General features: G+C 48.1%; 1 protein-coding gene across 1 annotated transcript; it reads right to left on the reverse strand.

Moving 5' to 3' along the window:
* Positions 1-4968: 4968 nt before the first annotated feature.
* Positions 4969-16267, reverse strand: LOC104163103 (SH3 domain-containing RING finger protein 3-like; the record flags this gene model as incomplete). The annotated part of the gene is made up of 2 exons (XM_009701991.1): positions 4969-5458; positions 15930-16267. Coding segments are annotated over 2 exons (507 nt in total), but the record flags the coding sequence as incomplete, so codon positions are not given.
* Positions 16268-17036: the final 769 nt, after the last annotated feature.

Raw genomic sequence — 17036 nt, forward strand, 5'->3', positions numbered from 1 at the left:
GGCGACAGCACCCCCGCCACGGGGGGCAGCTCCCCCATCGCTCACCCCGTCTTTTGCTGGGGTGCAGCACCGATGGCACCAACCAAGCCTGAAGTTTCCCCAGGCATGGCATTTCCCCCAAGGACACTCACCCTTAACTAAAAACCCAGCCCCCCCTTTCCAGTGCCCTGTCTGAGAGGGGTGGGCAGGTACCACCGGGGCAACCCCGCTCCCCGGCCGCACCCCTCGCTCGTGGGTTTTTCCACACACACGCATGTATTTGTGCACACAGGAGGCTGCAAAGCTCATGATCCTGCACACAAGATCGTTTCTTTTGCCTTTGCAAAAACACCACGTCGCCTCTCGGCCGGTGCGAAAGAGCCATTTGTGTTGGAAACGGCTTTCGGTGAGTCCCTTGCCAAGTCAGCGGGATGCCGGCCGGTTTTCCCTGGTGCTGCCGGGGTCTCCGCAGGGTGGGAGTAAAGAAGAGAGCGGGGATGGGGTCACCTGCAACAGAGCTGTACCTATAAACACGGGGGGATGCAGAGACCGTCTGCCGCAGCATGCTGCTGGGAGGGGTAGGGAGCGAGAGGACCCCCCCGGCACAAGCCCCTTGGTGGCCCGGTTCGTGACCCCTCCGCGGCACTGTGGGGCAAGTGGTGCTCCTCGGTGGCTGAGAAAAATCAAGTAATTTTCTGAGGGGAGGGGAAACACCCGCACCCCAGTGATTGGAAATACATCTGTGATCGCTTGGAAAGTTATTTTTGCTACATGAAAGGCTGGGACACGAGGACAGGGCCTTCTCCAGACTGTATCACCTCTTGGCTCCCCTGCTCGTACAGCTCATTTATTTGGTTTGGCACCGACCAGCCGAGCCGCGTAGCTGCCAGGTTCACCGTGTTATAGGGAGCTGCTGATGTCAGGAAGAGCTTTTGGCCGCAGGAAAGCCCTGCAGATGTTGTCCAGGTGGTTCTGCTCTCCACGAGTGTTTAGGACTTGTCAAGCCGTGTAACAATTTTACGATGATTATTTTTCTTTCAAAACAGGACTGGGATTCCTATCAGGCGCTGGTGCAGGAGCAAAGGGTGGCGAAGGCTGAGCGAGGTGTGCGGCGTGTGCTGGCACCGCGGCCCGGAGAGGTGCCGGAGGAGCAGGATCTGGTGAAGCATGGAGGGGACCGGCGCTACCGACCGGCTTGGAAAGAGCTGGCCGTCTCCTCTGTGCAGCGTTTTGCACCACGCTGCTTGTCAGGCCAAGCGGAGGGAGAGGTGTCACCTGCCCACATTCAAATTCTTGCTGTTCCCGCATTTCAGAATTTTGACTCACCATCCGGCTGAGGCAAAGAGAGACTCGTGTCGCCTCGCTGGAGCAAGCTCATGATAAAGATGCCTGGGTGAGGGAGCTGAGCCTGGCTCCTCCCGGCTCTACGCGCTCCCAACCAGGGCAGTGAATCACCATTTGCAGGTGCCTCTTCCTCAAAGGCATCTCCCAGCCCAAGCAAGGCAAACACAGCCAGCCCCAGGGCATGCCCCCGCTCCAGACACTGAATGGGAAGCTCAGGCTGCCTGCAAAAACGGGCTTACACCCCTCACCTGGGTCAGGGGGGCATTCGGATGCCCAAGGTACAACCTGCTCCTTCCTTCTCTCCCGCTTCCTTGGCTGTACGTAGCCTGGAGGACATGTGGACTCTGCCGGCACCATGCCCAAGCCCACCCGGGGCAGGAGGAAGGGATCTTCCTCTGCCCACAAACCTGCTCAACCCACCAGGCGACCTCAGAGCAGCCCCGAAGCCCGCTGGCAGGATCAGGGGCTGCTCTTTTCCTTGTGAACGCTTCTGCTGCCGCATCCCCTGCCAGCCTCTGCCACAGCCTTGCCCTTGCCACCCCAGTCCCTCCTCCCAGCCTGTCCCCGCGCTCCTTCTCTGGACCTACACACCTTCTCTGGACAGGTAAGTTGTTACCTTCTGGAGATTTTGAAGAATCTCAGATCTGCCAAAAGAAGATCCAGAAAGAGATTCTGACTTCTGCTCAGGCATCTCTTACCTTTCAGTGGCCTTTCTTTATGTGGGAATTACTACTGAAAGCAAAGGAGATGCAGAGTTTGCTCAAAAACCACGGATTTGCAGAGGGGTCTTCCCTGTTTTCTTCTGCGAACCTCAGAGCCACTTACAAGGCTTGTTCACTTTGCCATCTAATACAGAGAGAAGCCTCAGTCAAGTTGCCTTAATGTTTATTTTATTTAAAGAATCAGAAACACAGTCATTGTAGTTCATTTGTACTCATATCCGCCAACATTTCCTAAATCACGTTAACATTCATGTGTAACAAAAACATTTTCTGAGCTGTGCAAAGTTCAAAGGAATTGTTCAATTACTTGAACCCATTTCTAGAAGAGCAAACCTGGCATTTTACAAACTGAGGCCACCAGAAGGAGTCTTGTCTTTTCCCCGCCCTGTCGTAGGAGATGCAGATGCCCCCTCCTCTCCCTTTCCCTGCCATGACCACAGTACGAGTCGAACCTCTCTCCGTCCAGGACTTCCCGAGTGGCACTGGGTCACGTTTTCGTATCACTGAGCTGTATTAAGTTCTGCACTTGTGCTCCTGGCATGGAAGTGATTTGTCCAAGAAGATTACTCGGTAACCCAAACTGCGATGATAAGCAATAGACAGGGGCCAGAAACAGCTGTAATCAAAATAGAAACACATCCCCCCCCAGTATTATTTTTTCGTGCAGGAGGTATGACAGGAAGGGTTGTCGTCCATTAAAAAAACCATCATCCTCCCAGCAAAATATATTTTAAAGCACTGATTTAATGACATGACCTCTGCCTGTATTCTGTCCTCTTGTCACACACCAACTTTGTCCTGTTAGAGTCAGGCATGAAAAGGTGGAAATCTGGAACCATTTGAGATCTGGCTAAACACAACAGGCAGCAAGCAAGCCCTCATCCTGTTTCGTTTTTCTGAGTGTAGTAAATACACCCATGGAACAGAATTTTAAGAGTGCTTTAACCGCTGTAACTTGTCAGAAGAAAATCTCCTCGTCTCTGACAGATCTAATCCAGAATTTTTATTGGAATCGATAACACGCGTTTTGGCGTTGGTGACTGGCTAACTGTGCAGTTCACTGTTTGAGGTGCAGCGATACCAATTCTGACCCGGACCAAATAAGTGGAACAGATATGGCTCTAGCATCAAGCAAGTCTTTCCAGAAGACGTTTCTTCAGTCTCTTATTGGTTATAAAAAGGCAATTTCCTCTCAACAGTAACTAAACTTTTAGTGGCTGACTCATTACAATCTGGAATATGAACAAACGCGGCAACGTTAAGTATAAAAAGAAACACCCTGAAAATGATGCCTCCCTGTCTAAAGGTGCTATACTTGGCCACGGACTGTGTTTCTGGAATCGCTTTGTTACATGTGACAGCAAGAAGAAACTTATTTTACAGAGAACAAAGCCACAGAGCTCAACTTAAAGTGGAACGCTCACTTACATGGGTTTTGATATGTACTAATATACACGGCTTGAACGAAAACAGAACTTACACCTTCGCGTATGAAATACTGGTAACGCAGTAATGATGTTCACCCACTGGGCCTCTTCCTTTTAATAAGATCATCTCCAGGTTACAGTGCCTCCGACACGCTTTCAAACGCCCAGCACACGCGGGCTTTGGCAAACAGCCAGCCGCTGGCCCAGGCCAGGGATGGATCCAGCTACGGAAAGCCTTTCATCACGTTTCATTCCTCAAGAGCCGATGGCTTTTTAAATACTCTCACAATCGCATTATGGAATTATTTTCTCATTCTGCTTCATACGAATAACTGGCTAAACTCGCTTTACATTTATTGCACCTTTAAGTCCCTGGTAGATGGAAGCTTATATTGCCTGATACGGTTTGTATTGTAGCTTGACCACGTTAAGAAATTGAACAGTCTCCAGAACTGTACATTTCTACAGTAAGAAATCACATTTCGATAACGCTAATTACAGCCGTCACAGATCAGCTCTCGTCTCCGTGATACGACGACAGAGGAAAACTCCACGGTCCCTGCGTGTGCTAGAACCTGCAGTGTTCTTCTTATTGCCATGAAAAAGTCAATTAAAATGACTCCTCTGGGAATTACTTCCAATTCTGGAGGAATTATCACCCTCCAGACAGAACGCTGTGCTTCAGCATGGGTCTTCAGCCACTCCAAATACGTAGGAGAGAGCGAGCGCGAGCGTGTTGCACAGGCACGCTCCCCCACGTAGATCCATCGGTGACCAAGCAGCTTTTTCTCTTTTCCTCTACGAGGCATGAACAAGCAGCCTGATCTCGATCTTCAGGTATGTTTCTAATTTCACATGTTGAATGCAAATCTTGTTGCAGCCTCTCTGTTTAACCAACCCAAATCTTTAACAATTAAAAAAAATAGCACCAGATGTATGAAAAAGTGGAAATGTCTGATCTAGTAGGAATATATATAAAGTAGAGCAATTCTTACAGTAAAAAGGTACGTCATACAAAAAAGCAATGGAAAGTGATACTGAAGGACAAAAACCCATGCTGCATATAATAAGGGCAGAAGACAGGCAAAAGGGATTCTGCTCAAATAACCACAGTTTAATGGTGGAGCCGTACTTCCTCCAGGACCGCCCCGGCGGCGGCGGCAGCGCCAGGACACCGGATGGTGTGGGACTCTCAGCACTAACACACTCACTGACAAACTCGCGCAGCATATCTTTGAGGTATATAGAAAGCACGACATTAACATTTTGGACTCCTCATTCTTTCTTGCACGACGATGCACCGATCTTTAGCTGGGGTTTTCTCCACCACCCTCCCCTCCCTCTTTTTCCCTCGGGAAAAACGAAATCCCAGTTTAAGAGCTTCCTAGCACACCTCCTTGAACTCTCAAATCCATCTTGCATAGGCCAGTAATAAGAACACTGCAGCTCTGACAAATAAGTTACAGCAATATAACAACTTTCCTCTTAATCTTTTTTTTTTTAAAGATATCTTCTCTATAATTTACACAAAGGGTTAACAGCCGGAGTTTAGGTTACGTACAGTCCAGATGGGCGTCCTTTCAGTCTGTGATTCCCGGTGGAAGGCACTACTTCAACATACCACTGTATGCACCGCACGCGGTCTCGGGAGCACAGCGGGGCACTGCGTCTCCAGAGCTGTAGACTGAAGGGCCTGGGGGGAGTCTTTGGAAATAAAAATGGCAGTGGTTATCAGTCCAGTTTCTCTTTGCTGTCTCTTCTTGTGCTATGCAGTTTCCCCTGAAAGCTCCTCCAGTTGAGAGAGCAGTGAGCTGACCTCAGAAGCTCTCGACAAAGCTCCCGGGGAAGAGGCCCGTCCTGCCGTTCCTCTGCAACGTCCCTTTGTACCAGCCGTCCTCCCGTTTCTTGTGCACAAACACAATGTCACCTTCCTTCAGTTCGATCTCAGCCTCACTCTGCGGTGGGTACGGGACCACGACGCGGTACCTTTGGAGACAAGAAACAAAGACCCGGTCAGCCAGCGGTCGAGCCTGCGCCTGTTGGGAGCAGCCAGGCACCAGAACCAGAAATCCTGGGGAAAAATACTTTTGGAAACATCAGTAAGTTACATTTTTGTGCACCAGTTATATCCGATGCAGCTATGTTTTCTACTAAAACTCAGTATGACAGGGAGAATTCTGGGCAGCTTGACTGGAGACTTGACCAGGACGTACCCTGGAGCCAGACCGTGAAAGCAGGAAGGTGTTGTCAAAGGGCTGGACTACTCGCGGTGGTCCCTGCTCCCGGCCGTGCGCCGGGCCTGCGCCAGGGACTCAGCTGCTCTCTCCCAGCGCTGCATCTGCCTCTGCTGTGGCACATCTCATTCAGCACTGCATCTGCTTCATCCAAAAATCATAGAATCATACAACCATAGAATGGTTTGGGCTGGAAAGGACCTTTAAAGGTCATCTAGTCCAACCCTCCTGCAGTGAGCAGGGACATCAACTTGATCAGGTTGCTCAGAGCCCCATCCAACTTGACATTGAATGTTTCGAGGGATGGGGCATCCACAACTTCTCTGGGCAACCTGTTCCACTGCCTCACCACCCTCGTAATAAAAAAATTTCTTCCTTATATCTAGTCTGAATCTACCAGGCCCTACTAAAAAGTCCCTCCCCATCTTTCTCATAAGCCCCTTTTAGGTACTGGAAGGCTGCTCTACCCTCCTCTCCCCCAGGCTGAACACCCCCACCCCCCCCAGCCTGTCCTCACAGCAGAGGTGCTCCAGCCCTCGGATCATCTCTGTGGCCTCCTCTGGACTCGCTCCAACAGGTCCATGTCCTTCTTGTGCTGAGGACCCCCGAGCTGAAGGCAGGACTGCAGGGGGGTCTCATCAGAGCGCGGTAGAGGGGCAGAATCCCCTCCCTCGACCTGCTGGTCACCCTGCTTTGGATGCAGCCCAGGATATGCGTGACTTTCTGGGCTGCCAGCACTCATTGTTGGGTCATTTCCAGCTTCTCACCCATCAGTACCCCCAAGTCCTTCTCGGCAGGGCTGCTCTCAACCCCTTCATCCCTCAGCCTGCATTGATACCGGAGGTTGCCACAACCCATGTGCAGGACCTTGTACTTGGCCTTGATGAACCTCATGAGGTTCACACAGACCCACCTCTCAGGCCTGTCCAGGTCCCCGGGACACCACTCATCACTGACCTCCATCTGGACATCGAGCCATTGACCACTGCCCTCTGGATGTGACCATCCAACCAATTCCCCATCCACCAAACAGTACACCCATGAAATCCATCCCTCTCCAATTTAGAGAGAAGGATGTTGTGAGGGACCGTATCAAAGACCTTACTGAAGTCCAGACAGATGACATTCATAGCTCTTCCCTCGTCCACTGATGATGAAAAACACTGGGTTTGCACTGTTCCCACCAACTGCCTGTGATATCGGCAGAGGTTAGCTAAAGCAGTCCACATTTTTCTTATTATTATGTTTCTTGAGAATGTACTTTGGGTTCTTCAAGCCTGGAAGCAAAGCTAAAATGGAGAGGTATGAAATGACTTTCAAAACACTCTCCAAACCAACAGGGAGCTCCTGTCCTGAACCATTCACAGGGCTCTCTGAGAACTTAGTTTTCAAGTGTCACTTCATTTCAATGAAGTAATGACGGGTCTGATCCTGATACAGCTATTCTGCACTCAGGCTTATCAGCAGGCGTCCTCCCGAGAGCACAGACTGCGCCCTTTTATATCAACGCATTCGTGCGCAGAGCAGGGAATATATTTCTGCTGCACTGGGTTTTTTTCTTCAGCATATGTACTTTTGCAGTCATCTGGCATTTGCTTAAGAGTCAATAACTGCCTTGCTAATTGCAAAGTAATGAATATAGTAAGACAGTTAAAAGATGCCAATTGATTACCTAAAGTCCATCTCCTGAGGATTAATATTTCCACAACCACTGCATGGCCACTGATGCCTCAGTCATGTTTGTTACAAGGTGAGTATTTATTTAAAGTAATATCCTGTCCTTGAGGACTAACATCAACATGCCCTGGAGGGTCTGGACCACTCCCTGAGGCCATTCCCAGTGAGGTGGTACCAAAGCAAGGGGCTCTCCAGTGGCACTCACTAATTTTCTTTGCAGACGTTGCTCAGGTACCCAGTGACTGCAGTTCTGAAACTAGGGACTCCACTTTGACATGACGGTGAAAATACCAGCTTTGGCTCTGTGTTTGGACATCTCCATGGCCAAACATCCCATTACTTGGAAAAGCATTAAACTCCATTTGGAGTGGGGGTTCTGCTCTAAAACCTGGCTGCGGCCTTTTTATTTTGACACAGCAACACAGTCATGTAGAAAATATATGTGTTCAAGTGCGATCAAAAATCTGCCAGTCATCTCTATCCCTTGGTCAATAAATCTAGTTGTCACTTCCTTCCTCCGTGGAAAAGCAAGTAATAGCAGTTGAAATGTGTGCTGCTGGCTGCAGGAAAACGGTCTATCATGCTATCATCTGTGGAACTGCTACACTTATATTATGAAGCTTTGCCAATTATAGCCATTATGCAAATGAATGCACACATTATTTCAAACGCTCTGCTGCAGTGTTGATTAATTAAATTATCAAGAGTGGAACAATTTTAGCTAAGATGATGCCAAGTTTCAGATCTCACAACTCTATGCGCAACCACAGTGCATTGGATCTCTGCACCAGGATCTCAAGAGCCTTTGAGAAAGAAGAAGGTTGGACCCCAACATTAGTTGCATGGTATGGAGGTACTCACGGACCCTTTTGGCAGATCGGGAAACAGAAACACAGAAAAAGGTGGTTTCTTGGGTAGGGTCACCCTAAAGACCCAGCCAGGACTGCCAACTCCTCTTGTCACACCTTAAACACAGAGCCAACCCTTTAAAGCCAGACTACATCCTAGGAGTGATGAACTGCTAGTCCCGAAACGGTTCACATGAGGAGGGAGGTGACAACACTCAACAGGAATATGCCCATCGTCAGAAAAGGGGTTCTACACAGCATCTTCTTAGAGATTTAGAAAAATAAAACTCAGTCACTGCATTACCAAATGAAGTACTTTTTCCCATTTAAGGAAGCCCAAATGCTATGGTTTAACTTTAATTACCTATGGTACCTCATAGGATAGCACCAAAGTGGTTTAGATAGAGTAACGAAATCTTGGATACGAAAGACCTTGTAAATCAGTTAAGGAATTCCCCGTGAGAGATGGAAAAAGATGTTATGCGTTTTCCCTTGAGAGGCTTTTGAAGCAGGGCCTGGAAGAGTCAGCCCGGTGAGGGCCGCAGCCGGCAGCAGCCCAGCACCACTGCCGGCATGGGGTTGCCGGCACCACGGATGGCTGCAGTGTCACCCCTCTGGACCTCCAGGTGGCATCTCAGCCTAGTTTATCCTCTGGAACTGAATTGCAAATACATATCTTAGTCATATTTTTTTGGCAGAAAAGATCTCTTCTCCCAGACATCCTCCCTCACTCCCAAAAAGGCAGTCCTGTACACTTCTATTTATAGCTCCCCTTTTCATTTCCCCTTTTGTCCCCTCTTTGAGAAGCTACTATAAAATTGTAGGTTTTCTTACACCAAACTGCTTTCTGGCATTTCAGACAGATGTCAGAGCCCTCTCAGTTTTGTCTGTGCCACATTACACCTCTAAATTACCAATTTTAAAAAATGCTAATTAGCTGGGCAACAATCATGATGACAAGTGTGGCAACCACCTCCGCCTATTATTAACAATGTTTGATATTTTCTTTGTAAATCATGCTCTCAGATAGTTGTAATTCTGCCAAATGTTAACCATTTTGGCCCAAACTCTCCACAGCAGTTGGCTGTGTCAGGCTGAGGGTCCCACATTCATCCCAAATGGTCTCATCACCTCCAGGAATAATGTGAGGGTTTTTGCAGCACCGGCAGGACCCAGGTGAGGGCTTCCACAAATTGCTCTCGGGTTCCCATACTTGGGAGCAAAGACCTGTCCTGTGGCACCATTGATCTGTCAAGGATGGTGATCCTTCAGAAAATCACTGCTTTTGGCCAGGTTAAAAGCATTCAAACCACCCCAAAATGGCATATGCTTAGTAGAGGCTTGTAGAGCACTGAAGGTAAAATCTCTGCTGATTCATTCTCCAAGATGTCCTAGCTCTGTGGGACCTCAGAGGTTGTATTTCTCTTCCTTTCCCAACAACGGGCTCCTCTCATGTTTTTCTCTCAGGGGATCTCAATCCAACATCTCAGACAAGAATCAATCCAACATCTGATGTTAGACTTCCCCACTGCTGGCTGCTGCAGCATCCTTGGGTTGGGCACTTCATCCCCGGAGGGCACTGTCTGTGATGGGCAGTGGCCTGGGAAGGGTCCTTGGTGCTCAGGAGAAAATAATACATGAGGAGAGGCTGCGAGTAGTATCAGCGAGGACAGTGTTTGTCTGGGCAGGGAATTCTCAGGGAGTTGGAGAGTGGGGTAAGGGGAGGGTGGGAGTAGAAGGAGAGAGAGGCTGGCGGGAGAAAAACTGAGAGCCAAGGGAGAAATGGGACCATGATGAAAATGGGAAGCCCTGACAGAAGGTGTGGGTATGGCTGCTGAGGGGGCAGCTGGGCTGAGCTGAGTCTGGGAGACCAAAGAGCCTTGGTGGGAGGGAGCCTGGGACTGGGACATGACATCCCGTGGAGCAGGAGACTGCATGGGTAGAGGCTGGCACTGGGGCTGAGGGTGGGACAGGGACCCTGGCAGCAATTAGCTCACTGAGCGCTGGGAATGGGTCCATCATCACTGTCCCTCTGCTGTCAGCAAAGACCTGGGAATCCCACTGTCTTCACAGCACTGTCCTCGCAGTCAAAAGAAACACCTCTTCCACCCAGCTCTTCCTTTGGTACTGCTGCTGACATCTGGAAGGTGCAGCTAAGACTCCTAACCTCAAACAGATGTTACACGACCGAAGTTCTGGTTTTGATTCCTTTAAAAAAGCAAAATGATTAAAAATGTCATTTATGTAGATGCACCTACTGCCTTAACAGAAGAGGAATGTTTCACACCCATGGATCTGAGATGAAGAAACAGGCAACTAAAATTGCCCATGACTTCGTTTTTGCTTCCATGCAATATAATCTTTCGTTATATGATTCCATACTATTTTTCCCACAGGATGCCTGTCTCATTTAATGCACAAGATGTCCTGCTCTGGACGTGAGTCCAGACTCTCACATGGAAGAAACGTGTGGCTGCAGAACCCACCCCACCTTTGGCAGAGGTTGGAAGATCTCTAGCGAGTGACCACAGCGAAACTCACGGAGGAGCGTAGGTGCGGGGAAAGTGGCTTCTCTGACTCCTCCAGCTGCAAAGCCTCGTGCCACACTTTCCACAGAGTCAGACTCATCTCATGCACCCCAGCTGCGTAGGAGTCCGTTGTCTGGTCTAAATTACTCATGCATGCTCTCTGTCAGCATGCACAGACAGGCATTGAACAGTATTGATCAGAACTGACCAGTAACGAAGGGCTGGGCTCAGGCCTGCACGCTGAGCTAAAAACCCCCAAAATACTGAGTATCTGCTCACTGAGTAAACATGTGCACCCAGGGCACTGATGGAGCTAGAGAAACTTAAGAAAACAAATGTACAATGAGGCAACTTAGGTCTGCAGGGCTAACCCCCAATCCGGTCCCATTTAAAGTGCTTGAATTTGGATGCTTAATGCAAGTTTCTGTTTGTCAAAGTATCATGCACTAAGGGCAGGTTTCAGGAGTCCGGTCCTGTGACTCCAACAGGTCCCTTGTGTGTTAGGGATACACAGTTTGTTTTGTGTAGGGATAAATAACCGGTGACAAAGAACTGTCTAGCTTATCGTTGGAGCTCTGTTTCTCCACCCTTTTACTGGCAGATTGCAGAGACCTGCAAAGCACCTCTGCACACTACAAGCCAGAATCCGCTTCACCATATTACAGTGTCTGAGTCAGCAGCCTTAGAAGAACAAATCTCAGTTGGATCTTTTACCCTTCTGCTGGAAATATTGCAGGATTCAATTTCTGAGATGGTTAATTCTAGTTTCTGAGTCCTAAGGCAGGTATCCCTAGTCAGAGAAGCACTTAACCATGTGCATACATGTCACTGTTCAGTCAGAACTTACTCCTGGGGTCATTTCTCTAGTATCACTTTCCAGGAAAGAAAAAAACCAAACCCTTTCTTTGCTTTGCCTTTTGGCAAAGAAGATATATGTGCGCAGCAAAATTGAAGTCAATGGGCGTTAAGCACATGCTTGAATGCTTCCTTGAATTGGGAGCTCAATTTCTAACGTGGCAGTGATTTGTAGGAAGGATACACAGAACCACGGAGGGGGTCTATTTTAAAGGTCAAACTCTCTGCTCCCATCTTATTCTGCAGCACCGTGGTGGTTACAACTTGCTTGAGGGCTCCACGAAAACCAGAGAAACATGGCACAGATGCGCCAGTCGTGACAGTAAGTCTGGATACGACTGCTTTGACAGAATATAACACGGCAGAATTAGTGCCAGCTACTATAAAAGAGTCAACAACGCGTGACATGTTTTACTCAGGTTCGCACCTGGGAACAGTGCCAGGCAGCGAGGGGAACATGACTCACGCACACACACATGCACACTCCACTCTCCTCTTTTGCCTAATGTACAGTCATCTTTTCTTGAAGGGGGTGGCAAGGAAAGTATTTTGTTTTGGCACTGCTAGGCAGAGAGCGCACCCCTCTCCCACGTGAACCGACAGTGTCGGCGGGATGTGGGCAAGTCTCTGGTCCAGGCCCTGCCTCACCACCGCGCATCCCTGTACTGGTCCTGTTTCTTGCAGCAGCAGAAACTGGAGGGAGCAGTGGGTGGAGAAGGGCATGTGGGGCATGCCCAACCCGATGGGGTATGCGCTTCACCGTTAATCACTGCGACACGAAGTGACAAGGACACCACCTGGGAAATTTCTCCGCTCTGCTGCTCGGGCTGCTGGATGCTTTATGGCAGAAAGCAGCTGAAAGAAGGTGGTTTTATAAACTAATAGTTGGAAACTACACCCAGAAGGCAGAGATGGGCATTAACTACCCCAGCAAACCAGTTAAATATCAAGGCTAAATGACAGGAGACCTAGGAGCAATTTCCTTTGTAATCCAGCCATCCATAACCAGGTTTTGGAATATCAAGTAGAATAAGATAAAATAATTGTTTTCCACGCTCTCCCCACGCTCAAAAAATGAACGAGAGCATAAACATTAGCAGCCTCTCCGAGAGGGCGAAGCTCACTTCACCCTCCTGTCTGACCGACAGCGGAACAGGCAATTCTTCCCTTACATCCTCAGCGTCGAGCCGCCAGCAACCCCAGCCTTTTAATGCACCTCCGACACGGCCAGCGGTACGACCGCTCGGCTTCGATCGGTAGCCTGGTCGTGGCAAGTGCTGGAGTCGCAAGCCAACCTCTGTGGGAGAAGTAGCGGTGCTCTGCTCCTGCGTCAGCCTCATTTCGAATGCCGTAAATATTAAGGAATGTGCTACTTCGTCCAACCTCTCAGTGCTGTCTCTGTGCGCACAGATGGGCGTTGGGAGACAGAAAGCCAAGTACAGCTAAGTGCACTGAAATGCTTTGCAGCTTTTTAAAATTTCATCCAGCATCTGAATCTGTTTATCTAACCTTTTTTTCCCTCTCCTTCCTTTTCTTTCTCACAGGATTGCTCCTACTGTGCGGATGAAATGCACCAAAATGCAAACAAGCAAAATACAGAGCGGAGTGAGATTGAATGCGAGTTCCTCCATTGCCAGATGTGAAAAGAACAAGTGGTTTGAAAACCGTAATTTATTAAAAAAAAAATACAATTTGGTACTTCTGAGCAATTTGATGATTTAATGAGCACAGATGGATGTGGGATGAATTTCTAGGAGACAAGTGTTTAATGTATCTGCTCAGATGATTCCAGGACTAAGCATTATCCTTCCTAGTGCATGAAGGTAATTAATATTTCCCATTATGGGCATGAAAAAACCCATATGACCAGTTAAGAAATTCAGATACACCAATGATATGGAAGTTAATTCATAAATCAATTAGAAAATCTTGCCTGCTGTGTATAATTAGGGCTACTTCAATTATAGCTTATTTTCGGATTTAAGACTCAGGAATTAAAATGTTTAAAATCAGAGTGAGTTCCTTACCACTACATACTGCAATTGGAAGTATTTACTCAGTTTTAGCAGTCTAAATCTATTTACTCCTGATTCCAGCACGGCTGAGCAGACACAACTAACCCATGTCCCTCTGGCTCTCTTCTGCCACTTAAAATGGTCATCAGTTAAATGTTTCACTATCCGGACCATCCTGAGGTGAACTGAGAAATTTGTAGGATATGGGACTAGCTCTGGCATATTAAATAATATGCCTGGACTTCTCTACAGTAAAGCTTTGGCAGCAGCACCTCAACAGCCAGCTCCGGGGATGTTAGGGGATGTTCTTCCCAGCTTCTTTTCATGGCTACATTTAACTAAAGGTGCAGCATTCCACTGATTTAGTTACACTGGTGCTAAATCTGGTTTATATTGATTTAGCTTTTCTTATAGCATTAATCTAAACTGATGTAGACCAAATTAAGTGTGCCTAAACAGGGACTGGTTTTTCACTCCTTTTACTAAATTGCTTTTCCATGGATTTTAAGGACAAGAGACTACTGTGATAGTCTGCTCTCACTGCCTTCATCACCATGCTGAAGGACTTCCCTGTATTTATTTCTGCTTCAAGTTTAAAGGCTGCACTTGATCAACAGCATCTCTTTTAGACAAAATGCCCAATCTAAAGTAAAAATATTCCCATGTCTGTCCTGTCTGCAGTCCCTTACAGACGGTTACCAAGTCTTTACCAGGTGTACCACAGCTCCCTGTGTCACTCACTGCAAGTATATTGTTTTAAATCTTCCGTTGTTCTTACGACGCTTTTCTGAGGCCGCTCCACTTTGCCTCAGATTTGACTCTTCTGAAATATACTGTTACTCTGTGCTCTCCTTGCCAATGCGTTGAATTAGCTCTGTACCAACGGGTCTGCCCTCTTCATCACCGACCTCCCCCTTCAGCCCTCTGTTTTGCAACAGCAAAGACTTTATGCTGGACAGCACAGGTCCAAGACCCAACTCCTGTTGGGCTACATACACACACACACAATCATTTTCTAGTGATTTCTAATCTAGAGTTAGATCTGATGCCAGTGGATCAGTTTTCAATCCACTTAAATCTGCTCTGTCGGTTGTGTACAGTTTACTCAGCAAGACATTTTATGGTAACAAACAGATACCTTAGAAGAGTTGGAGTATGTTACGGTGTCGTTGTTACCTTCACAACCGAATTTTAGCCTGCATTCAGTAAAACACTGTGTAAGGTACGAACTGCCCTGCCGCAGCCCTTCTTATCCCCTGCATCATCTGCTCCAAGACCCCAACTGGATTCAGGGTCATGTGGCTTGCCCAGTCCATTCCCTTCAGCCTCTTTCATACACTCAAACAAAAACAGTTTCTTTCAAACTTCTGGAACTTTACTATTGTCCCAAAAGTGTTTTAAATATCAACTCCAGAGAGTACTCTAAAGTGCTTTTCGAAAACTCTGATGCTTTTGTAAAAAACATGTTCTCCTCAGTCACTTTTTGAGTGGAAAGCATTTCAATAGCATCGTACCAGTGCATCATCTGTTCCCTTCCCAGTCCTTAAACTGCAGTGTTGTAGAAGATATTTACCTGAAGCCAGTATGACTCTGCACATGGAGACCTAGCTCTTTTCTGTACCCCTGTTTCCAGTCAGTTATCTCTCTCTCCATCTGCTTTTGTATTTTGGTGTTCCTACTCTATTCTTTTTGGGTTTGTAAGGTCAGTTACTCTAAGGTACCAAGGTGCAGAGCAGGCTGCTGCAATGAAGTCCAGAACCATTGGTACGTTCATTTGTCTCTAGAAACAAGCTACATTTTTGGTAACAGGTCACTGAAGATGACTGTAAGTATCCTAAACAAGGAGAATTTGAAACAGTCTTTGGTATTGCAGAACCTGCCAGAAAGGTCCCTGAGGAGCAAACACATTGACTCTGTTGCCCCCAGGCAGGAAGCGCCACACGACATCTCCGTAAGTTTACTAAAACACAGGGATCCCACTTAAAAAGTGGCATTTGCCAACAACCCTTTGGGCTCAGAAAGCACTGCTATCCTTCAGATTTAGACCAGGGCTGTATGGTGTCATGGACAGGTGCTGCTCACCATTTTTTTAACCAATGAACATCAAACCTGCACTGTGTGTCAAACAATTTTCAATGGCCAGATGCATGTAAGCCCCGTCTTCCTAAAAGACAGCTAAGCCACCTACAGTCAACCCACAGAGCAGCAGAACTGCAACAACCCTTGAGCAAGTTAAACTTGCAGCCCTCCTCCAAATGCTCCCTGAGGATGCAGGTGACCTCAGGAGATCCACAGCTTACCTTTCCCGGGGCAAAGGCTTGGGCTCTGGCCGAATAGCTGCCATGGAAGACAGGGGCTGCCTGGCAGGAGAAGGGATGGAAAAATTCAAATCCAAGGAGCCTGTTTTCCTGTGCAGAGGCTCCAGCCCCATGGCTCCCTGCATTTCACTCTCGATAGGGCATGAGCCGGCCCTGCCGTGGCTGGAGAGGGAGGAGAGCTCGGGTCCCACTGCCCCTTGCAGGACTCCTTCGATGGCTGCCTGGGCGTCATGGGTGGGGGACACGGATGGTGGGGAGCGTGACTTCTTTTTTGTTGATGCTCCTGCCAGAAGTTTCAGCAGCCCGCTCTTCTTCTCCTTCTGCAAAGGAACCAAACAAAATACGGGCTGTGAGTAGACATACCAACTCCCTTCATTTTTCTTTTGGAAAATCTCAACGTGCATGGCAGGAAACCTCACAAAACTGCCATGACTAGAGGTGGATCTAGGTAGAACCTGAGCTTTCGGTAATAAAGATCCTATGAAATCCCTCCCCATCCAACAGGGCTTCAACTCATTCAGCAGAGTAAGGACCTGACATACTGCAAAGATTATCTCCATTTTCAAATCCACCCAGGCAGTGATCATGCGCCTTTTGAAAGAAACAGTGCAGTTACAGTGGGACAGCAAAGGTACAAATATCCCATGCAGAGAAGGCAGCAATCGAAGTGCTGCCCTGTCTCTTCCAGGAGAATCCTGTCCCTCAACAGAGAAACGCCTCCAAAGTAACAAACCAGGCCCTATGGCTAAAACCCTCTGCTGGGAAGCACAAGGGTCTGAGGAGGTATTTCAGATCCCAGCCCATTGCAAGAGAAGCACTCATCATTACTGCCTTGTTTACTACCTGACGCAGATTTACCGCGGGGAGAACGGAGGCACAAGGCAGTGGTTTAACAGCTCTTCCCAGAGCCTGCTCCCCTGCACATCCTGCATCACACGGCTGCACCCATTCGCGTCTCCCTCCCAGAAGGGGGTCACTTCTCTTCATGTGTTAAGGTAAAAGTATCACCTTGGTGTTTGAAGATAGACCACAAAATTCACAATGGGCAACTGCAGTGGCAGTGCATGGGAGGTTTCAAAGTTCCACAAG

The sequence above is a fragment of the Cariama cristata genome, unplaced genomic scaffold (genome assembly GCF_000690535.1).
Source record: "Cariama cristata isolate BGI_N322 unplaced genomic scaffold, ASM69053v1 scaffold8556, whole genome shotgun sequence".
Taxonomy (NCBI): domain Eukaryota; kingdom Metazoa; phylum Chordata; class Aves; order Cariamiformes; family Cariamidae; genus Cariama; species Cariama cristata.